This window comes from Calidris pugnax, unplaced genomic scaffold (genome assembly GCF_001431845.1).
Source record: "Calidris pugnax isolate Ruff unplaced genomic scaffold, ASM143184v1 scaffold24, whole genome shotgun sequence".
NCBI lineage: Eukaryota > Metazoa > Chordata > Aves > Charadriiformes > Scolopacidae > Calidris > Calidris pugnax.
In genome coordinates, this window is record NW_015090922.1 from 21186214 (window position 1) to 21207868 (window position 21655).

Genomic DNA, 21655 nt, shown 5'->3' on the forward strand with positions numbered 1-21655 from the left:
GCACAAGTCGCTGGTGGCTGCAAGGGTATTCTGAGGCAGCATCATGGTGTGCTTCTCCTGGCCCTACAATTTTCCATGTATATCCAACACTAGGTAAATTAACTTTTTGCATTACACACTGCAGCTCTTGCGTTTTTGCCAAGATTAGCCTAAAGCCCAGAGGAGGGAAAGAACCTTCTTACTGCTTTAATGTACTATGGTGTGGACAGCCGGTTCATTTTTAACACAGACAGTGATGTAATGTAATGATATCACTGAACTGAAGGGTAAGGGAGGAGCGGTGTGCCAGGAGCCACTCTGAGGATGTGTTTTGCATGCAACATGCCGCTAAAGGAGATGTATGATTAGCAGCATACAGGGAAAGAGGAGTCACATTTGAGGAGCAGTCTACCGAAGTAGACACTCAAATCAGACAGCTGGAGAGGATGTTCAGAAATGATGGCATGTATCAACTACAAAAAAAAAGATATATCAGGTAGATCTTATTGTATCTTGGGGTTTTTTGTCCTTTTTTTTTCCCCCCCTTTTTTTTTTTTTTGGGGGGGGGGTTAGATCATAAAGAGTTTTGGGGTTTTTATTTTAATTTTATAATCAAGTACTGAACATTTTAGAGCAGGTTTCACTAACTTATCCCACCCCACCCTGTCTGGTGACACGACTGTCCACTGGTAGCCTGCCAGGTGCCAGGTGTTTTCTTCCACTGGAATTGACAGTATACTCCTAAGGGAGCAGCCGTCCAAAATACATGGAAAGATTCAGAGGAGTCAGGGTATATTTTTTCATCATGCTACAAAAGCAGGTTTCAGTACGCTAGGGCAGGGTCTCCTATCCAAAATAGCACACCTTTGGCAAGGGGCAAAAGAAAGCAAGCTCATGGCTTCAGAAGGATCTCATAAGAAACAGCCAGTCTGCAAGGCTGAGATTTGAGAGATCAAAGTCAAGCACAACATATTATTTCCCAACAGTTGTTCCAGATTTGCAGGCACCTCAGGTGTCCCGCTGTGGTGTCCAGATTCCCTGGCAAGAATTCAAGGTTTTTCTCATTTGTGACAGGAATGACTTCATGTCTTGCACACTGAGGGTGTTAATTTAGCATATAAATATTTCTGTACCTGGTGTGGTTTCTGCTGCTTTCTGAGAAGGACCAGAGATTAAAAATACTTCATATCTTGTTGCTAGTGATTTCAGATCCAGTATTTTTTGCCCTTTTCCTGATGCCACACTGTGACCTGGCCTGAAGGCTGAGTCAGTCTGCTGGTGACTGGCTACTGAGGGCTGCAGCCTTCTGTTGGATTTTTGTTTTGGAGAATCCTAAGTGTCCTACCTAAAGCATTGGGTGCTGGGCTAACATCTCTTACATCTATGAATTAACTCTACAGAGCAACTGATGCAAGACAGACAGCAAAACTGGGTGGGGGGCAGAAGCTTTGGAAAAGAGTAGGACAGCTGGAGCTGGGGGAATTGTTCCTGGGTAGACCCATGGGATTCGTGTGCACCCTCCATGTGCACAGTGGTGCTGCTGGGGAAGCCTTCTGGAGCCTCCCTCAGTGTAGGGCCAGTGCTGTTATCCTCACCAGTGAGACAGCTAACGGCTCCCTAAATTCAGTTTCAGGCCTCCCGAGTGTGAGCATCTGTTCAGCGGCTACTGGTATATGCAAAAGGTTTCTTTACTTATGCTGGTAGTTTTATTTTCCCATACATTTTCCCATGCTGATAGTTTTATTTTCCCAGCAAGTCAGACTTGTGCCTTCTCGGTACCTCTGCAGGAACAAGAGCAGAAGCTAAACATGTGCTTAATTACCTTAATTACTTACAAACTGTTTAAAATTCCTGGACAGCTGGATATAATTGATGTCTAATAGATTAGTTTTTCTAGTCTGCTGAAGCTAAAATAGCCTACATCCAGCCAGAGCTAGCTGGTGAGTTATTTTTCCAGTCCTGGGGAAGTCTGTGTTGGCAGGAAGCTTCAACAACAAGTTTCAGCAGACCCAGTGCTTCAGAGAGGAGCCATTTCTAAGGTGAGGAAGGGAAAGGAGTGCTTATTTTGATGAATGGTCCTTCAGAGTGCTAACTTGGGCTTATGATAGTATAGTTCTGAATAATAGTGTTGGTTATATCCGATTCCCATCTCGTCCTTGTGCTTGGGAGCGATACGTATGTTCTCATATTTTATGGTTTCCTTTTTGCATTTGTTTACCTCCTGTGAGGGTACTTTAAACTCATCGATCAAGATGATCATTGCGGTACAGCAGCTTGTCTTAAATCCCCCATCTTTTTCAAATGCTTGTAATGAATATAGAAAAAAACTAATGCTGTTCAAAGTTCTTGGTTTTGTGGTTTGTTTTTTGTTGGTGGTTTTTTTTTTTTCCCCTAACCTAACTACAGGCAAGCCTCAGATTTATTTGGAACATATTAGATGTCTCTTTAAAATCTTATCTGTAACTGGCATAATTAGCTCCTCAGATGAGTTGTGGTGAAAGAACAGTCCCTATGAACTTCAGGCATTACACTGTTATTTTTAAATAAAACCATGGAAGAGTCACCAAAACCTCACCATTTTATTTATTAGGTCTTTCTCCAAAAAAGGCAGAGCTGCTACGTGCTCAGAGAAGTAGAATTTAAGCATTTTGATTTTATTTAAACCTCGGTAACCATCAGCTCCTTAGTTACTAGGGGTGTGTCTGCTAAGAACAATCTGTCACTTGTCACTGGGCTTTTAAATGACTGTGATTTCAGATCCAGAGCTAAGACAGGTAATTAACAAAATTGTGCAGACTCCAGTTGAGAAAGTGCTAATTTTTTTTGTGTTATCATTATCCACAAGAGTGCTGCTTTTTCAGTTAATTTCACATTTTTGTACAATTTCAATTTATAGATATTAAAATAATATATGGGCTGATTCTAGCTCAATTGTAAGGGTGTATCAGCTACAAACTGTCCAGAATCTGGAAATTTATATAAATGCTAGTTAAACAGATTTTTTCCATAATTAACACAGCTCAGTTTCTGGAAAGTTTCTAGAATCCACTTTAACACACATACAGTGATATTTCACCAAAACACTAAGCTACCCAAATCTTTAAAGCTTACAGATAACTTCAAATTTATTGAGGTTATTACTAAGATATTTGGGGAAAAAAGAGGTCAGAGTACAGACACTGAATTTTCACAAGTGCTAAGAAATCATGTCATCAGTGAAGAACAGCAACATTAAATAAAAAAAACCCACAACTTGTTTTCTTGTCCAGAAAGATAAGAAATTGTTACTGAGCCTCTATCCCACTAACAACGAAGCTACCATATTTAATGGCACTATAAACTCAGGAGAAATAGGGGTGGAAGGGATCCCAAATTGTCATTTTGTCCAAAATTGTGTGGGAAGTATGGATTAGACGAAAACTGCACACAAATCCTTTTTGCCTCTAGCATCCCCCTTGGGTATGTACACCATTAGGTCATTATTACAAATGAATGCTGCCACCAAATACTGGTGTACAGGGAACATTGAATTTAATGTATTTAATTTTTAGTGTCAACTGAAATTGGTTGGTACCGACTATCCTGTTGGTGCAGCCTGCTTCCACATCCAGGTAATGTGTCTGAGCAGAGTAAATCAAACACCTGGGAAAGCTGTGATTTGGAGGACAGGCACTGTACCTTGTATGTCTTCTGTGGTGAGTCAGGGTGGTCTGTGTGCCTTCACAGAGCAGGAATGTGAGCAGTTGGTGCAGGATAGTAGATGGAGCCCCAGGAGGTGAGGTCTCTTGGTTTTTAGACCCACTGAAGAGCAGCTGTAACTGATCCCTTCTCTGACGGGGAGCTGCTGCTGGCTGCTTTGTTGGTCTCCCCTCCGCCTTCCAAGCCTGGTATTTGCTACAGCTTTGGTTATTCCTGGGGATCTTTGTGCTTGTGGAGCTGTGTCTATATAGCTATGTCTATAAGGGTGGACCCTAGAGAACAAGTAGAGTGCCAGTCTTCCCTATCGCCTCTGAATTGCCAGTGATTACTGTGCCTTGCATGACCTTGGTGAGGCAGCAAGACACTTCCTCGGTTGGCTTGCTACCCACCATCCCAACCTCATTGACTGGCTGTGTCCTTTTTGACTTTCCTTTTGTCATCTCCTGGCTGGGGGCTTTGACAACAATACTGAGAGCCCTGAGGATACGTCCCACATTTCTCCAGAGCTCTGGATAGCCTGCCCTCACTTGCCTTGAGCGTACTCACCTGTTAGAGAGAGGGAGGCTATGGAGAAATACACGATGGCTTGTGTGTTCCTCCCTGTAGAAAGCAGTGGTGGAAGACTGCTTTTATGCTACTTTGTGAAGACCTGGCAGGAAAGGGACCAGAGATGGTGTGTGGTTTGCTTAAATGATACTTTAAAATGAGTTGGTTGGAAACAGGGTGGTTGGAGGGAAACTGATAAAGGCTCTGCAAGCAACAGCCACAGATGAGAACTTTGATAAAGGTTAGAGAGGTGGGTGGTGGAGCTGGTGGCTCCTGGCCTGGAGAGTTCAAAGGAACCTTCTCAGTAAATAAATTTCCTCCTCTCCCTCCATGATCAAAACCTTTCTCTCTCTTTGCCCCATTTCAGCTCTCAGGAGCTTTCCTTCCACTGACAGCTTTACAACCCCATATGCCCCATGCTCCCTCCCCAGTAGGGTCCTGAAAGGCAGACCTCTTCTGTCCCAGAAACTTTGCCTCCTGCAGGAAAAAGCACTGAGGTGTGCAGGTATCTTCACCTCTGTTTTACGGGGGAATGTTCTGGACAGCTATTCATCCAGGGTCAGGAGAGGCTGTCAGCAACCCTTGGACCATGTTCTCTGCCCCTTTCCAGGGGCAGTGTGCAGCTCTAGGCAAAGATCAGATGTGTAGTTAGAGAACTGAGTCAACGAAAGTGTCCAAAGACCACAAAGGCTTCTTGGTACCACCATAGCATTCCCACTCTGACCCAGCAGTGTGAGCCTCTCCTACAGATCTCGTTGTTGACCTTCCATGGTTAGAAGGTAACGCACTCAGTCCAAGATTAGTTGATCAGTTGAGAAATACTCAGTTTCACTGCCTTTTTGAAGGTCCCTTTCTGCATCAGAAACTATTTTAAAATTGTATTCAAAGTTCCTCAAGCTGCTTGCCAGCAGTTACTGACCAAGAAAGTTCAATCTGGGGGAAAATTCTTCCAGTTACTGGAAGCAAAATTGTTCTCACCTACGTGTTGCCCTCAGATGGAGTGAATGCATCAGTCAGATTAAAAGAAATAAAATACCTCTATTATTTTATCACTCACGGATACATGGATTTCGTATGTGTCATTTGCTCAACTTGCCTGCAGCAATTCTGGGTGTATATCTGCCAGCCCCAGTTTCTTCTCATGTTGCTGAGGCTACTCAAGTCTTACTGCTGCTGTAGGACAGCAGCTGCGTGGCAGCATCAGTGAAATGAAAGAACACCTCGGTGTTGCAAGAGAAAGCTCCAGAGAAAATGTTCAGTGCCAGTATCAGAAGGCCCTGCCATTGTGATTCAGTTATTACTGTGTGATCAAATTGGATTTGTCAATGTCTCAGACAATTTTCACTTAACAAGTTGCTCTTTACAAGGCTGATGGGTGATTTTCCTGTACTTTGTGTGCTGCTATTGAGAAGGAACACTGGGAACCAATTTTGAAACTCACTCTCCACTCCCATAGTGACTGTAGGTCAAGCAAATTCTAGACTGAAAATTGTTTTTGCACGTTGATGTGTTCGGCTGAAGAGAGGTAAGAAAGACCAGCTGAACAGTCTGGGAGTCAGACGTGAGCACGCATCTCCTGATCTGAGGGTTTGACCGTCTCGGGGGCAACTAGAGGCTTTGGCAGCACAGAAGGATGTAAGGACTCCATCCCTGAGCAGCCAGCGCTGCTGCCTGTGCTGGCATGAGTCAGCCAGCGCGCTGAGCTGACCTTACGCTGCTGTTCTCCACTTTTTCTCACATGGCTGTCCAAGGCTGTTTTATTAGAGTAGAAAAGCAATCAAGTCTGACAACAGAGCTCTTTAAACTGCATCATAAGACAGAATAAAGAAGATTTTGAAAACGAATCTATCCTCTACTCAGTGGGTCCCTACAAGACAGATAGCATTTCCTCTAGGGTTTCCTTGAGTCCCTCTTGTCTCCTGTCCAGGTTCCTACCTTGTCTTCTCAACATCTGACCAAGCTTCCTCCCTAAATCCTTGCTTTGATACAAAACTTGGCTTCTCTGTTTGCGGTCCAAGACCTTTGTTGTGGGATACATCTCCTGACTCTGTTCAGACCCTAACCATTTAGACAACACCCTGACGTATGTTTTTCCTAACAGTTCCTAAGTGCTAAGCTGTGGCTGGACCAGCTGGAGCATGAAGCCATGCACTTTGCAAGATCATCAGGAGGGTGACTGAGCTGTTCTCTCAGGGAACGCCACTCACGTGGATGGGAGGGTTTCAGAGGAGATAGAGTACTTTGAGACAAATTGCTCACCCAGAAAGAAAGGTAGTAGGCTGGAAAGCTGATGCCCTCACATCAGCCTCTCCCTTTCCTGGCAAGGCTCCAAAACGCATCTGAGCCTCTTCTGACATGAGCTGGGAGGAAGATTCAGAAGGAAATCTGGGAAACGCTACACAATGGAGAGCTTACTCTAACCTGCGAATCCTGTCCATGCCAAACGAGTTCCTTTAAAGAATGTGTGAGTTTCATTACTCCCATGACAGTATTGAATCAGCTGGAAAAATACCTTATATTTGGGTGGCTAAAGCAAGAGGGACCCAGTGCCAGTGTGCAGGCAACTGAGTTGTGCCCTGACTGTCCAGCAGCTTGAGCCTGAGGAACCCAGCTCCCCTCTCTGCATATTTAATCACTGCCTTATACATTGTATAATGTATTCTTCTTTTGCTGTCCTCATCTATGGAATGACCATCATGTTCTTCTCAACTAATTAATCACTTTCTTGATAGGCTGAGCATACATGTAAAATCAAGTCATTGGCAATGCCATGTGTCTGTTCACACTGTGTATCTTCAAATGCCAGTTAGACTTCTGAGCTACACGTTTCTTCCATAAAATGTCCTATCTGTCTTCTGAGGGGCTTTTGTTCTTTGATGGACTATAGACCATCACATTCTGCTTCTTAATTTGGTATCTAATTGCTTAGTAGGCGTACTGTAAAATTCTTTATGACTTCTGTTACGTGGCTACAGTAATTAGTGTTTATATTCCCAAGGCCTGCATAGCAGCACTATAACACTGCATAAGGAGATGAAACACTCTGCAAAAGAGCACAAATTGCTCCCAGGATTTCTAATTTTACATCCTCAAGTCATGTAGAGCCTTGCTGTGGGAGTCTCTCCAGAAACGGGGTCAGGGGTAATCCAGTATCATCATTTTGAGTGGATTTCACAGCAGAGATGCAGAAAAATATTCACAAGAAGCTTCCAAGATCATGTAGCTTTCTCTTCATGGAGGAACACGGGGACTTTTCAGTAATGTTAGTGCTATAATCAGCTATCATTTGCAGGACTTGAACAAAAATAGTTGATGTTTGATTTGCCTGCCTTCAGCATTTCTGTGTTCTTGACTATGTTATCACAAAATGTCAGAGCAACTTCTAGAAACATATCAGAACTCATGCTAAAAATTAATTCCACTCTGCTGACATCTGTTTCCAGATGTTTTCTCTGATTTGCCTGATTATTATCCACTGGGAAGGCTGTTCTTCCACTGAAGCGATTACTTGCAGGTGTTAGCATGGCATTAAGTTGAACACGTGCAGGGCGAAGTCCACGTGTCTGTTCTACCACCTTTCAGAGAAGATGGGGAGTCACTGCTATCGTGGTGGGCACAGCTTGTCTTCACTCTGCCGGTTCTGAGCATTAACCACAGGTCTCTGCCTGGGCTGGGGCATTTCTCTTGTTAGGCTGAATGCCTCTTTATATTTTCATGGACTCTTTCCAAATTAAACTTGATTGAGTAATTAATAATACTTAGGGAGAGTTAAGCTTTTTAAGTTTTGGACGTTCTCCTGCCAATTATGCCATCAAAGACTGGCTCGCTTTGTTGCTCCAGAGCTTCTCTGCGAGGCATGACTTTGGTTTATTCAGTAATACGTGTATTTCTGAGAGCAACTTAGGTAAGAGTTCGGCCTACCCACACTTCGTCTTCATACAACACTGATTTTTTTACCACTCGGTGGCGATGTCAAATATGAAAGCAGACACTGTGTCCCCCATTCGGTATTTGGGTAAGAGGGACGGGCTGCCTCGCAGTAACTGCGCTTGCCTGTAACCTGCCTTTGCTGCCTTTACCCCTTCCATGCAAGGTGCTGCAGCCTGCTCTCCTCACAGCTGCTCGGAGATCTCTGCGTGCCATCACACCTTGCTGCTGCTCCTGCTGGTTTGGGTTTTCCAGGGCAGACAGTAGATTTCAGCCCTCAGAGCTGTTGCCATCTCTGAGGGTTTGTGGCTGTACCCACCTGCAAGGAGCTGACGGGACCTGGAAGTCCCTGCTCCTTCCTCCTCCTCCTGTCCCCTGCCTGGGGTTTGTGGCTGTGCTGGATCTCAGCAACACGGGGCAGGCCACGCAGAGCTCGCTGCCGGCAGGTTGTCTCGGGGGTACCTGACACTTATCTACAATCATTTTTACACCACATGCAGGGCAATGAAGTGATGAGTCCCTCTACTCTCCTTAGAGCAAAGCAAACCTGTTAGCTCTAATCTTGGGAGGCGTTTTCATAACATCATTTCTGCAGCAGCCGGTTTCCATGGAAACCAAGAAAGGTCTCTGAGCACCTACAGGAAAGACGGCCGCTGACCTGGTTGTCCTTCCCCGGCCCATGCCATGGGGCTCCCCTCCGCTGGCACATGCACCTCTGCTGGTCTGAGCAACACGGGAACAATTCATCTTTCAGTAATTTCACTTTTCAGAAAGGTCTCTTCTAATGCTTGGGAAAACTGCACTTTTAGAAGACTCTAGTGTCTGAGTTTGTGAAAATATTTACTCTATAGCCAGCTATGGTATGCGGGTTTCAAGGTCTCAGTGTTTTTGAGCCTTGCTGGGTGTGGGGATGAGGAGGGGCAGGAGCCAGGCACTTGACCCAAGCTGGCCAACGCAACTATTTCATACCATGAATGTCGCATTCAATAGAAATTAGAAAGTTTGCTGAGAAGTTCTCTCTCTCCCTTGATGGTGGTGATCCAGAGAACTTCTTGCCCCAGTGCTGGACCCCTGAGCCCTTCTCTTCCTCCTGAAGCCATAGTGCTCACAGTGTCCCACAATTGCTGTCCCCTGCTGGGAGTGCACAGCTCCCTCCTGATAGAATGGGCTGAGTATAATCCTTGTATATTTTATATTGGTGTTGGGATCAATGCTGGTTCTTTAGTATGATTAATGATAATTATTTAGTCTTATTCTGTTAAATCTGTATATTTCAACCCTCAGGTTTCCTTGATTTTTCCCGATTTCCCTTCCTGGGTGGGGAGGGGTCATCGAGTGAGAGAGTAATTGTCTAAGTGACAATAAATTGTTGTGGGTTCCTCAAACCATAACAACATGCATTGCTCCATGCCCTGTCTCTGGAAACCACTGAAGAGTCTGGCTCCGTCATCCTTCAGCCCACCCTTTAGGAACTTGTGAGCATTAATAAGGTCTCCCCTCAGCCTTCTCCAGGCTAAAGAGCCCCAGCTCTCTGAGCCTTTCCTCATAAGGGAGGTGCTCCAATCCCTTAATCATCTTTGATGCCCTATGTTGGACTCTCTCCAGTAGTCCCCTGTCCCTCTTGAACTGGGGAGCCCAGAACTGGATGCAGTATTCCAGTTGTGGCCTCACCAGTGTAGAGTAGAGGGGGAGAATGACCTCCCTTGACCTACTGGCCACACTTCTCCCTGTGCAGCCCAGGATTTCATTGGCCCTCTTGGCAGCAAGGGCACATTGCTGGCTCACGGATATTTCAACCCTCAGGTTTCCTTGATTTTTCCCGATTTCCCTTCCTGGGTGGGGAGGGGTCATCGAGTGAGAGAGTAATTGTCTAAGTGACAATAAATTGTTGTGGGTTCCTCAAACCATAACAACATGCATTGCTCCATGCCCTGTCTCTGGAAACCACTGAAGAGTCTGGCTCCGTCATCCTTCAGCCCACCCTTTAGGAACTTGTGAGCATTAATAAGGTCTCCCCTCAGCCTTCTCCAGGCTAAAGAGCCCCAGCTCTCTGAGCCTTTCCTCATAAGGGAGGTGCTCCAATCCCTTAATCATCTTTGATGCCCTATGTTGGACTCTCTCCAGTAGTCCCCTGTCCCTCTTGAACTGGGGAGCCCAGAACTGGATGCAGTATTCCAGTTGTGGCCTCACCAGTGTAGAGTAGAGGGGGAGAATGACCTCCCTTGACCTACTGGCCACACTTCTCCCTGTGCAGCCCAGGATTTCATTGGCCCTCTTGGCAGCAAGGGCACATTGCTGGCTCACGGAGAGCCTGCCATCCACCAGGACTCCCAGACCCTTTTCCTCTGTAGTACTTCCCAGAAGATCCTCCCCTAACCTATATTGGTGCCTGGGGTTCTTCCTCCCCAGGTGCAGGACCTTACATTTGCCCTTGTTGAACCTCCTTAGGTTCTTCTCTGCCCAGCTCTCCAGCCTGTCCAGGTCACACTGGACAGCAGCACAGCCCTCTGGAGTGTTGGCCAGCTCTCCCAGTTTATAGGTTATGCCATGGGCAGGACCTGGAAGGTGCATAGTCCAGCTCTGAACGGATTCCTATTTGTACTTGGTTTAATTCTGCAGTATATTATCAGTAAATAATTACATGTCGGTATATTTAGTATAAAAGCCTTTTCCTTCTCAGTTGAAGACAACCTCAGCAATATTGGCACCAACCATTACACCTTTGAAACTCGGTGCAACCTGGAGAGGTGCTGGAGGCTGCCCGTCTCTCTGGGGGATGCACTACACTCATCTGTACTCTCCAAAAGCAAGGATGAGCGTGGCACCCTGTGCCGTGCCATGGCGTGCCCATTCACCAGAGGAGCCTTTGCGTGGGGAGCCGTGGGGCAGAGGCAGCTGTCTGGGCCACAGGGACTGTCTTTCCTTTAAACCTCTTAGTGCACACGGAAGCCCTAAGGCTCCTGGGAGGGCAAAACAGATTAAAGAGAGTGACTGCGGGGGTGGGAGCATCCTCAAAAGCTGGGAAGCTCCCTGAAGCATTTCTCTGCCCTCGCCCCCAGGGTGCTGGGGGTAAGAGCCAGCCTGAGCAGCTTCCGCTCGGCTGGTCACCCCGACTATCGCTGTTCTCGTTCAGTGCCTTTACTAAAATTTCCAATTCTCTCTGACATGAAAAATAATTGACCTTTAGAGTTGTGTTTGAGCTGGCTGTATTGCTATCGGCTCTTGCTAGTCCTCACTGCTCGGGTCATATTTGCTTAATGGCACGTGAATTAATTTGTTGGAAGCTGACGCTTCACCACAGGATTAGTGAGGGACTCTAATATGGGGCTGGTGCACGACATTCAAGATGCAGAGCAACTTTTGGGGAGGAAAAAATAAATTCCAGTGCTCTTGGAAATCTTCACTTCTGGGATGCTAGGACTGGAGTAACGAACGAGCTAAAGCACGGAAGAAAAATAAACTCAATTCCAGCTATTTAAAGGCTCAGCAATTCCTTCCAGGCGAAAAACAAGCAGCTATTGTGTGCCTGTCCTGGGAGGGCTGGGGGGAGGCAGCGTTTCCCACAGGCAAATTAGGAATGGGAAAAGCAGAACAAAACCCGCAAGGCTCAGAAGCCCGAGCAGGGAACACAAGCCATTTTCTGTTCGACATGATTTGTGTTGTCATTAGGTGGGCTTAATGGGGCATTATTCTTATTCTGGGAGGGAAGCCCAGCTTTGCTTGAGCTAACAGTAATGGCTGTTCAGACCTGGGAAACGCGAGGGAACCGGCCGAAACGGCACTCGCTGTGTCACTCGGGCACCCACCAGGAACAGAGGATCTCCTCCCCCCCACTGCCGTCCCTCGCTGGCAGGGAGGCTGGGCACCTTTCACTACAGCCCCATCAACACTTGTCTGTGTCCTGTTTGGCGTGGGGGATCTGGTTTGATGTCATTTATCTCCCTGTAAAGGAAGACCCCCATGGGCCGCCATGCCACCAGACCCAAGCTCCACAGAAGGTGTGTGTCTGAACCCCCACACTGCTGCCCCACAGTCACCCAGGGCAGAAGATGAGTGAGGCCAGCATCATGGCTGCAGGGAAGGCTTTTCTCAGCTGGAGGTGTCTCGAACCCCTGCTGAACCCAGCTCCCGAGCTGTGGTGAGCACTGGGGAACACAGTTGTGGCTTCCTCAAATTGGTCGAATAAGACATGTCGTATCTGCAACACATCCCAAGCCCACCCGGGCACGTGGGTATCCCAACAGCTGTAGTCAGCACACCAGACCTGAAAAGATTTCTAATCTAGTCTATTAAAAACTAGCGACTCTTGATAATCCCTCAGAGAAACCAAACTGCAGCTCCTGATGCCCGCGTCAGAACACGGCCTGTAAGAAACCCTTGGATATTTTTACTCTCCTGTGAAAACATCTTTCAAAACCAAGATGAGCTTGGGTGGCACTGACAAAACCAGCTGCAGGTACCAGGGGAATAAGACGCACAGCCAACCGTCTTTTTTTATAAAAGTATTTTTAATAAACTGATGGATTTAAGTTTCAGATGCTAGACAACTTGTTGCCATGTACAGGTAACAAAAGTCAAAATTCTCTGAATTTTATACAAATACTATGTAGTCCCGTAAACTTGAATACAAGTTTACAAAAAAATGCATCAGTGAATATTCAACTTGTAACCAACTTCCAACAGTGAAAATTCTCATGTATCAATAGTGATCAGAATTGCATTGCAAATTTTAGAAGTAATGCAACTATGTTTTTACCAAGCCACTCTGGAGTTACTGGTGCACACTGACAGTACATCGGATTTTTTTTGGCTTGCTGAACAGAAAATGGCATTTAAATAAAACGACTTTGAGTTAAAGGATATAATACGTATCAAAAGCACTATCTTACAGAAAATTAAACGAGAATGAGAAAGTAAACAGAGCAGAACCCTGAAGTAGTGATATTTTTCTACCCGTTTTGATGGAAAAAAACTCCACAGGTGTCCAGCTTTCTCACAGCATTTTGGAGTGTTCTAGTCCTAGCACAGTGTGGTCGTTAGTAGGCTAAAGTAATCCCTGCTTGGCAGTAATGCTGGTGAAAGGTAACTTGCTCTATTGCTAACAAATGGGAGTAACCACTGGCAGGGTGAGTTCTTGGAGGCATCCAGCGGAGGCTGAGCTGACAGCACGCGACTGGAGTTACAGTACCACTTGCTCTGATACAACATCCCACAGCCTTCAGGGTTCAGGTGTCAGTTTCCTCACAGGATTTACAAATGGATGGTTTCGGAACAAAAAACAAAAACACCAAACAGGAGCGTAAGACAGTATTTTCACCTGTACAGCTACCAATAAAATGAATGTTTTTGTTACAAACTTTCCAGTCTGCTTTATAAAAAATAGTCTTAGTTTTACTTCTAAATAAAAACTGTGCTGTGATCTGTCACGTTCTTGCATTGTACATGCTGTAGTTGTGTGTGTTAATGAAGGTGTAGAGATTTGTGACCTAGCGCTCTGGATATATCAGAAGCCTAAAAAGCTGATTTTGGTACATAAAAGTTAGGTAGCAATGAAAATTCATTCTATTTATTTTTCCTAAAACCTAGGAAAAGCTACAGTACATTGCTAGATCAGTGGCCTCAACCCTGAGCTGAAATAAAGGACCTGCCTTGGCCAAGAGACTTAGTCACGTTACTACCACAGCTGCACAGCAGGGACAAAATAACCTGTCTGCGGCCCGTTCTCTGAGCTGTAAGTAGTGTGAGATTCAGTTCTGTAATGCTTGAGAGTTGACTGGAGACCACCATATTCATTTTCACTACAGGACAAAAAGAAAGGAGAACTGAAATTCAGAGATTCAAGTGAAAAAGCACTCAACAGGGAGAGTCAGTATGTCCAGCTTCTGGAGACCAAACAAGAGAAGGTAATTAGTGGCAGACTTGTCAGTCTTAAGCGTTTCCCACTTGGTAGAAGAGATTATTAAAACATGTACCAAACTGCAGTTAAAGAGACTATTACCCTACTCATTCCAGGAAGTCTCACTTGATTTTTTCCCCACGGAACTGAGCATCTCTCTCTCTGTACCTACACTGCGTCACAGAAGATGAGTGAATCCTTAAAGACTGGCTGACAAAGGATTCAACCCAACTGCCAGCAGAAAAGCTTCCGCTCGTTTCCAGCGCGAGTCGGAGCTGGCGATCGTAACAATTCTTTCCATGATACAGCCCACGGCACCTTCCTGGGGGGTTCACTGGCACCGGCTACCCATGGCTAGGAGCATCCCTAACATGAAGCATTCTTGCCTCCTAAGAGGACTTTTTTTTTTCTCTTTCCTTTAAAACAGCAGAAACTTGTAGAGTCAGTATTTCACTTAATGGAAAAACCAAACCCAGCAACAGACTGAAAATAAAGCTTGGAAGAATCATTTATACTTCTAGTAACGTGCACTTCCTCGTGAGCTGATCAGTTTACGGATGGTATGGTTTGTTGTTAGTTTAAGGCAGCAAGTCTTACAAAATACCCAAGCTCACCTCCCTCATGTTTGTGCTACTGTATCCTTATCTGCACAATAGAACCTCACTAATTTACACTAATGACTGGAAGAACCATTAATTCTCTTGGTAAGTGAACAAGAATAAGGCATTCCATTATATATTCTGATCACTAATTATAATTTAGCTCTAATTATAATCTACCAGCAAACATACTTCTGTGTTTTAGAAAATAATATCTCTTACCTTCAGATATAATTGTGTGTGCAGATTAGTGGGTTCTGCTGTGTAAACACACAGGTGCATACGCAATTTTCAGGTTTTTCTTCATTACATCTGACAAGAAAGCTAACACCACAGACAGAGACTGTGGGAAAATAAATTAGGATTTCTCTATAATTTGTGCAGATATGCACAACTGGGCGGTCATTTATAGCTTAAAAAAAAAAAAGGACACGAATGTTTACAAACTCAAATGAAGCAAAATCAGCAGCAGAAAGCAAGGCCATTCCCCAACCATAAATGGTTTGTAGTACACTATTCCAAACTATATGAAACAAACAAAAAGAAAAAAAAAAAGATAATACAACTACTAGCTTTTATATACAAGTTTGAAATCAAGTAAAGCAAAGAGTGAAAAATTTGTTAATGCTTCTAACAGATGGTATTCGCTGTCTAAATCCTGGTTGAAGCAGACTGAAACACAGCCAGAAGATGGGATGCAAACTACATGGTTCAGTTTAAAAAAAAAACAACAAAGGGACCAATGTGCATTGTAATGAGACAGACATTTCCCTTCATATGTGCAAAAATCCACAGTTTCATTAATGTAGAGGTCATAATTCTAGTAACAGATCTTAGACAAAACCAGTCTCCCTACATCCTGGAATCTACCTGTTTACATCAGCCACTTTAAGTGCACAGTACCCTGTTCACACATATAGTATTCAGCAGTTTCTGGCATTTCTCAGAAATTTAATGTTCACCTGCCTATAATCTTGAAAACAAAGGGGAGAGTTCATCCAGGGCATCATACCACTGCTTTTGAGTTATACCAACAGTTAAACCAAACTCAAATTCTCTCTTCTTCCGTGGTGGCAGGAGTCCTTACAGGACTTGTAAACAGCAGTACACAATACTGTAAACAAATAATTTAAGTTCTGCTTTATACAAGATGTTAAGTTAACCCAGGTCTACCAAACAGGTGAAAATGAAAAGGGTGGCTTCACACAAAATCCTTCCCTTTTCTCCCAGCAATTCTTTTCACTACATAAATAATCCTGAGCTGAAACAGGGGTTGGCGAGAGCCTTTTTTGCATATAAAAACAATGTTCTAGAGTCAGCTCTCGTGTTCTGTCAGGAAGTCAATTGCTGGAGAGATTAAACTGAAGTAATTCGAACCATTTGTTACTTTGGAGGAGGACTTATAATTTGGTGTGGCGACCAGTTCTAGACCCAGATGCTGAGCTTGCCAAGGAAGCTGATGCTGCTGCATCCTCAGCTTCCTCCAGCTCTTCGTGTAGCTCCTGGCTAACGCTAGACTGGAGGGCTGCAGGAGTGAGCCACTCCTTCGGCAGACAGCTCTGGAGAAACGGTATGCAAGAGCTGAAGTAGGCAAGGCGATTCACCCATCGTGGAATCTCTTTTCCACACAGAATCTAGGAGGGAAGGGAAAAGAAAGGATTAATTTGTCTTCTGCATTCACCAGCAACAAAACTACAGTACTGTAAATAAAAAAGCAAAGCTGCAGCAGCCTTACAATTGACCTATTGCAAACGCCAGTCAAGAAGCACTCAAGTTAGCTGCACTAAGACAACTTTCTCCATCAGTGAAAGCAGCATCCAAAGTCACACAAGGAGACTTGTTTTCCCACTGTGAGAGTTTGACATATGGTTCTACACTGTTTTTTAGAAGTCCTGAAAAGCCTAACCACCTCTTTTTGAACAACTTCTATAAAAGGCATAGAAATGAGCTAAGCTATGCTTCCTAGTCACCGGTAATTCCTCAGAAACAGAAATTGCAGGAGAAATCCCACTATTACAAAAAGCACTCTGAAATCAAGCGGTCAAGATGACGGTGTCAATACTACAGTTCCATGGAGTTATGCACAGAGCTATTTATTGTATGGCCTCTGGTGACTTTGCACAAGATGTCACTGTCTTACAGCACCCAGGCAAGGCACACACAGAGTCAGGCTCACTGGAACAAGAGAACCTGTACAACGCAAAGCCAGTTTCAACTCCTCAAAAATATATACAGCTGCATTAAATACTTGTTTTTACTATACAGCAGTTGTTAAATCGGTTTCATTGTCACTCTCAAGGAGTGAGCTATTTTATTTAACTACCTCCATATTCACTTCTGGTATCACTTCAGAGCAAATCTGGAGAAAAATCACAGCTAACGGGAGCATTACTCTGCTGAAAATGAGCAGCATTTAACCTGTTGTTATCCCTGTTTTTATACTCAATTTGAACACTAAATAGATCAAGACATAAAATAGAAACAACATGATCATGTGGTTGAAAAGTATGGCAAAAACCTGGCCATATAGGCCAGATTTCGTGCCAACTGCAGCTTTGTCTGTGTCTCACCCTACTTACTTGTACCAGCGTTGCACATGAATCATCATCTCAATAAATACTAGAAAGTATCACTGGAAGATCAAACAGTCTACAAAAAAGCCCAGGCTATACAGTAAGTGTGCCATTAACTCCTTTGAAAAAAAGAGCAATTAAATTTTATGGAAGCTCACCATGGAGCCATCCCTTTTTTGGAGTGCTTCAATGAAACATTAGAACAAATTCTGACAAGCAGAGACTGCCAACTACCAATAAAAATCACAACTGCCATTCCCCTCTGTCCTAGGTTACTTCTTCTTGACCCTTTTCCTTGTGTTGATACACACACGAGTGAGCAGGTGTTCAATCATACTGGCAAACTGATCATGTTAAAATAAAGCTGAGGGGAGAAAGCTAAGTCCATTCCACTCCAGTCAGATACTTTGCATGACTGCTCAGGCATCTACATGACCGGGATGCAGGTGCTGGCAGAGCAGTAATTTGACAAAAGCCTCTGAAGCAGAAGATTAATATTTTCTGTGAAACTTCAATGCCTCTGTTATTCTTTAACAGTAGGTCATAACTTTAAAAATTATTTTCAGTGTGATGGTTCTGTGGGGATACACTGATAAAAATAACGTGGTTCTATCTTCAGTAGTGATCTCTAAAGCATCTGAAATGCTTTTGAAATCCTCTTAATACTTGATTTATTACGTCTCTCAATTAGGAATGCACCCCTGCTCGAACACGAACTATGTATGACAACAATACTTAGCCTCTTCAGAAGTAAAATCTTGTGCTTTGGACATAAGCACAAATAAAACCTGAAAAATGGAGGCATTTGCCCAAGATAACAGAGATGGGAAGTTGGAAATTAGGCCAAACACTCCAAAAGATAGGAAGGAGATGAAGCTCTGTAGCCACCTGGGAAGCACCTTTCTGTAGCTCTTCATGTTTGTTTACCTCGGATAAAGCTGAAGAAAAGTGATTGCAGTTTTTGTGCATTAGGTGATAAGCATTTCCTTTGAATTCTTTTCCAAGCTCTTCTACTATTTTTTCTATGTCATCTTCCATAAAGTCAGTACTGCCTAGAACCACAGCCTCCCTAGAAGAAAAACAGAGTAGAAGGCGATCAGGCTTCTGTGATATAGGTGGATACAACACTCAAAAATCACCCCACTGTGGGTGGTGAGATCTTTCTGCCCTCCTAGAATAACACAGATTCTTCCAATGCCATTTTAAAGCACCACTTTTGTCTTTAGCATGAGAGATTATTTCCTTGCCGATTGTCCACCTGTAGCTCACTTCAGTTATTTGCAACTTAACTCTGACTAACACTGGATGCAATTTTTCCCTCTTTTCCAAATGATATTGTTTCTAAGAGACAGCTGAGAACAGATACGAAATTGTAATGCAGGGAAGGGTCAAAGCAATCACACTGAGAAAGTGGAAAGAGAGACGGGGAAACCTTGAAGAGCAGCACTTTTCATCTTTTTCATTGAATAAATATTTCACTACCTTGAAAAAGTTACCCCCTTGTATATACTGTATGAATAACAAAAGCTAGCCACAAGTCCACATAATTTGTACAATTTAAGGATACATAACTGTATGCTAACAATAATGGTCTTTGATGGAGACACTTCACTGTCTCATTGCTTCCGTCCATCTTTCATTTCTAAGTAAAGAAAACACACTAATTTCTCAGAAGTCAGAAATCCTGTAGTATCATTCAACACATCTATCCTCAAAAATAAATGCAACATGTTGTCTTTTTAATATGCCTTCTCAAAAGCAAGAAAATAGGTATCTTTCTTACTTAAATTTAAATGTTTCCCCCAACTCGGAAGCATTTCCTGGTGAAATTTCAAATATTCCAGAAAACGGGTATGGATGACCACCATAGGCAAATTCTGAAAGAGAAAGTGGAGATTTAACAAAAATGGCATACTACAGCAGTGAAAACCAGCAGAGCTCACTGACTGAGGGAGCACTTCACAGGGACCTAAAGCTAGAAACCAGACAGCTAATTTACATAGGTAACAAATGCAAGGAGCTAGAAATGAATAGCTTTGTTAGTTACTAGCCGAACTAATTAAAATATCCTACATCAGTGTACAGGTTTAACTTGAATAACTTTACAGTAAGCATATACTGTTTTTCAATGTATAAGTGAGGATTTACAAGCATCCTACCAATGAATGCTCTTTCTACATGCTTGTCCATAAGAGTCCACTTAAGGCATTTCTAGATTAGGGATTCAAAGTACTGCATCCTCAAAGGGCTGATGACACTTCTATTCAGAGCACACCATGGTTCTCAGTGTGGCATCACATAGTGGCCTACATGGTTCTTTAATTTCTTAATTTGCACGAGTTCAACTGTCCCAAGTTCTTTACTATAACAAGAAAGTAAACCAGTGCAGGCATCTGAAGTCTGCACGTAGCATCTGCTGGCATAAGCACTTACAGTACATGAGAATATCATGGTGTGCTTTAGCTTCCTTCTGTGTCTGTGAGATAAAGCCACACGCCACACCCGCAGCGCAATAAAAAGCTTTAAGCATGACTTCACGCTTCCTTTCCGCAAAACCCGTAACACACCATCCAAGTCCAGCACCCAGTTTTGTGGATAATCTCTTTTACAACAGGTTAATAAATTAAGTTCAATGTGCTCTGAAAAATGCAAGTCATTGTTCTAGCAGGGGTATGACCTGCTATGTGAGAAAGCTCTTATAATCTGAACAGGAAGGGAGGCACACGGGTTTGGCACAGCTCAAGAACTGGGTTTCAGGCACAGCACTATTAAGAGTCAGGTCTTTCTGGTTTGGATTAAAAAGAAATCAAAAAAAGTTTTAACAATAAGCATTGTATTTTGTCAATTTGTTGCTTTTGCAAACCCAGTTACAATGTGACCATTATAGTAGCTGAAACATCTATAAGTTTAAGACAACTGTGTGCTGTGTGGTCTTTGGACTGCATGCCACACCTTTTGCTGCTTACCCTCACTTCCAAACACATTCCAAAAACAGAACTGAAGTAGATTTTTCTTCTTTAAATGGAGACTACTTTTAGCAACACCATCACCTCAGAGTGTCATTACACTGATGGGCAAGAACACCTCAGACCCGAGCCTGTGCTACGGCAGCCTCACAAACACCTTCTGGCAGCAGCGGGGATGCAAAGTGGCCTGCACAGAGCAGGCAGCTGCATCCCCAAAGTCCAACCTATTTAGCAAAATTGGAATGTACTGCTGTATTTATCACAAGTGCATCTTTTGTGAACAGTATGCATGGGATGCCTTTTTAAGAAACTGTCTCTTCAAAGCAAACTAACCTACCAATAAGGAATAGACTTTTTTTTCCTGAGCATCATGCGCTTTTATGTGCCTACCTGCAGCAGACTATTGTTTCTGTAGTTAAAAATTACCTCCTTACACTAAGTGTTGGCAGAATACTGAGGAAACACGATTCAACCATGCTTACATGAGGCATATATTTGTTTTAACAACAGGTATTTCAGAACTTAAAATGAAGATTTGTATGCCTAGCTGAGGAAATTGCACACTATAGCATTAGACAAGATTGCAAGGTGACTACCACACTATTCATATCCAAGGTTTTTTCCAGAGGCAAAGAGATGAGAACTTTAATAGGAAACTGATGAACACGTTTCAGGAGCCAGACTTCCCTCACTACCTGAAAAATCTTTTTGAAATAACAGCATTACCGGAACAGAGAGTAAGTTATGTTCTTCTTGTACGTACCTCGGCCGTACACCTCTATTCCTGAATGGAACACTCCAATTCCAAGGGAAGAAGTATATTCATTCATCCAGTACTAAAAGGAAAGAAGAAAACAAAAAAGACTCTAGTTAGCTTCCAATACAGATTTGTTTTCTCATAGCAGACTGACATGTATTTGTTCCCCACATCAAAAACATGAAACCCTCCCACAGAGTGAAACTGCACACTCCATTTTACAGGAACAGAACATGCCATTAAAACTTCCCAACTGTACACAGTGAGTTAATTCCACTGGGTTCTACTCCAGTGTTTTAGTGCTGTCAATGTCTCTCAACCCAGACGACCGTGCCTGGGAGAAATCCAGATCGGCTCACAATTTGTCAACAACTTACAGGTTGTAAAGTTTTCCATGAGGTGGGTTACAAACTAGAATCAACTGCAGTAATTAACTTCAGTAATTTTGCAGGAGCACTTTTTTTTTCAAATAGCACCAGAATGTAGGACTGCAATATACAGACACCAACTTTCATTTACAGCAGTGACCACACTTTTCTTTATGACCAGATGAGCATGAGATACACCCAGAGATATGTAAAACGAACTGAAATTTAGTGTATTTTGTCTTTGACTACTCAATTGGTGGACACCATACAAGAGACTAAGTTCTCTCCAGGTTCCTGATGCATATGTCTCCATACATCAGCTGTAAATAAGTCTTTTGCATAGGT

General features: G+C 43.5%; 1 protein-coding gene across 1 annotated transcript; it reads right to left on the reverse strand.

Annotated features, from left to right (window-relative positions):
• Positions 1-12640: 12640 nt before the first annotated feature.
• Positions 12641-21071, reverse strand: DESI2 (desumoylating isopeptidase 2). The gene is made up of 4 exons (XM_014951117.1): positions 20949-21071; positions 19003-19096; positions 18147-18288; positions 12641-16280 (listed from the first exon to the last, which is right to left on the reverse strand). The coding sequence occupies exons 1-4, from the start codon at positions 21013-21015 to the stop codon at positions 16047-16049; spliced, it is 537 nt and encodes a 178-aa protein (XP_014806603.1). The 5' UTR covers positions 21016-21071; the 3' UTR covers positions 12641-16046.
• Positions 21072-21655: the final 584 nt, after the last annotated feature.

What these genes read in the sequence shown, in the direction of transcription:
- DESI2 (XM_014951117.1), bottom strand. Translation starts at nt 21,015, where the DNA reads ATGAATGAATATACTTCTTCCCTTGGAATTGGAGTGTTCCATTCAGGA. An exon ending in GGGGAAACATTTAAATTTAA is followed by an intron (nt 18,289 to 19,002) that starts GTAAGAAAGATA and finishes TTTTTCTTCTAG; the next exon opens with GGAGGCTGTGGTTCTAGGCA. An exon ending in TTTCTTCAGCTTTATCCGAG is followed by an intron (nt 16,281 to 18,146) that starts GTAAACAAACAT and finishes CTTCCCTCCTAG; the next exon opens with ATTCTGTGTGGAAAAGAGAT.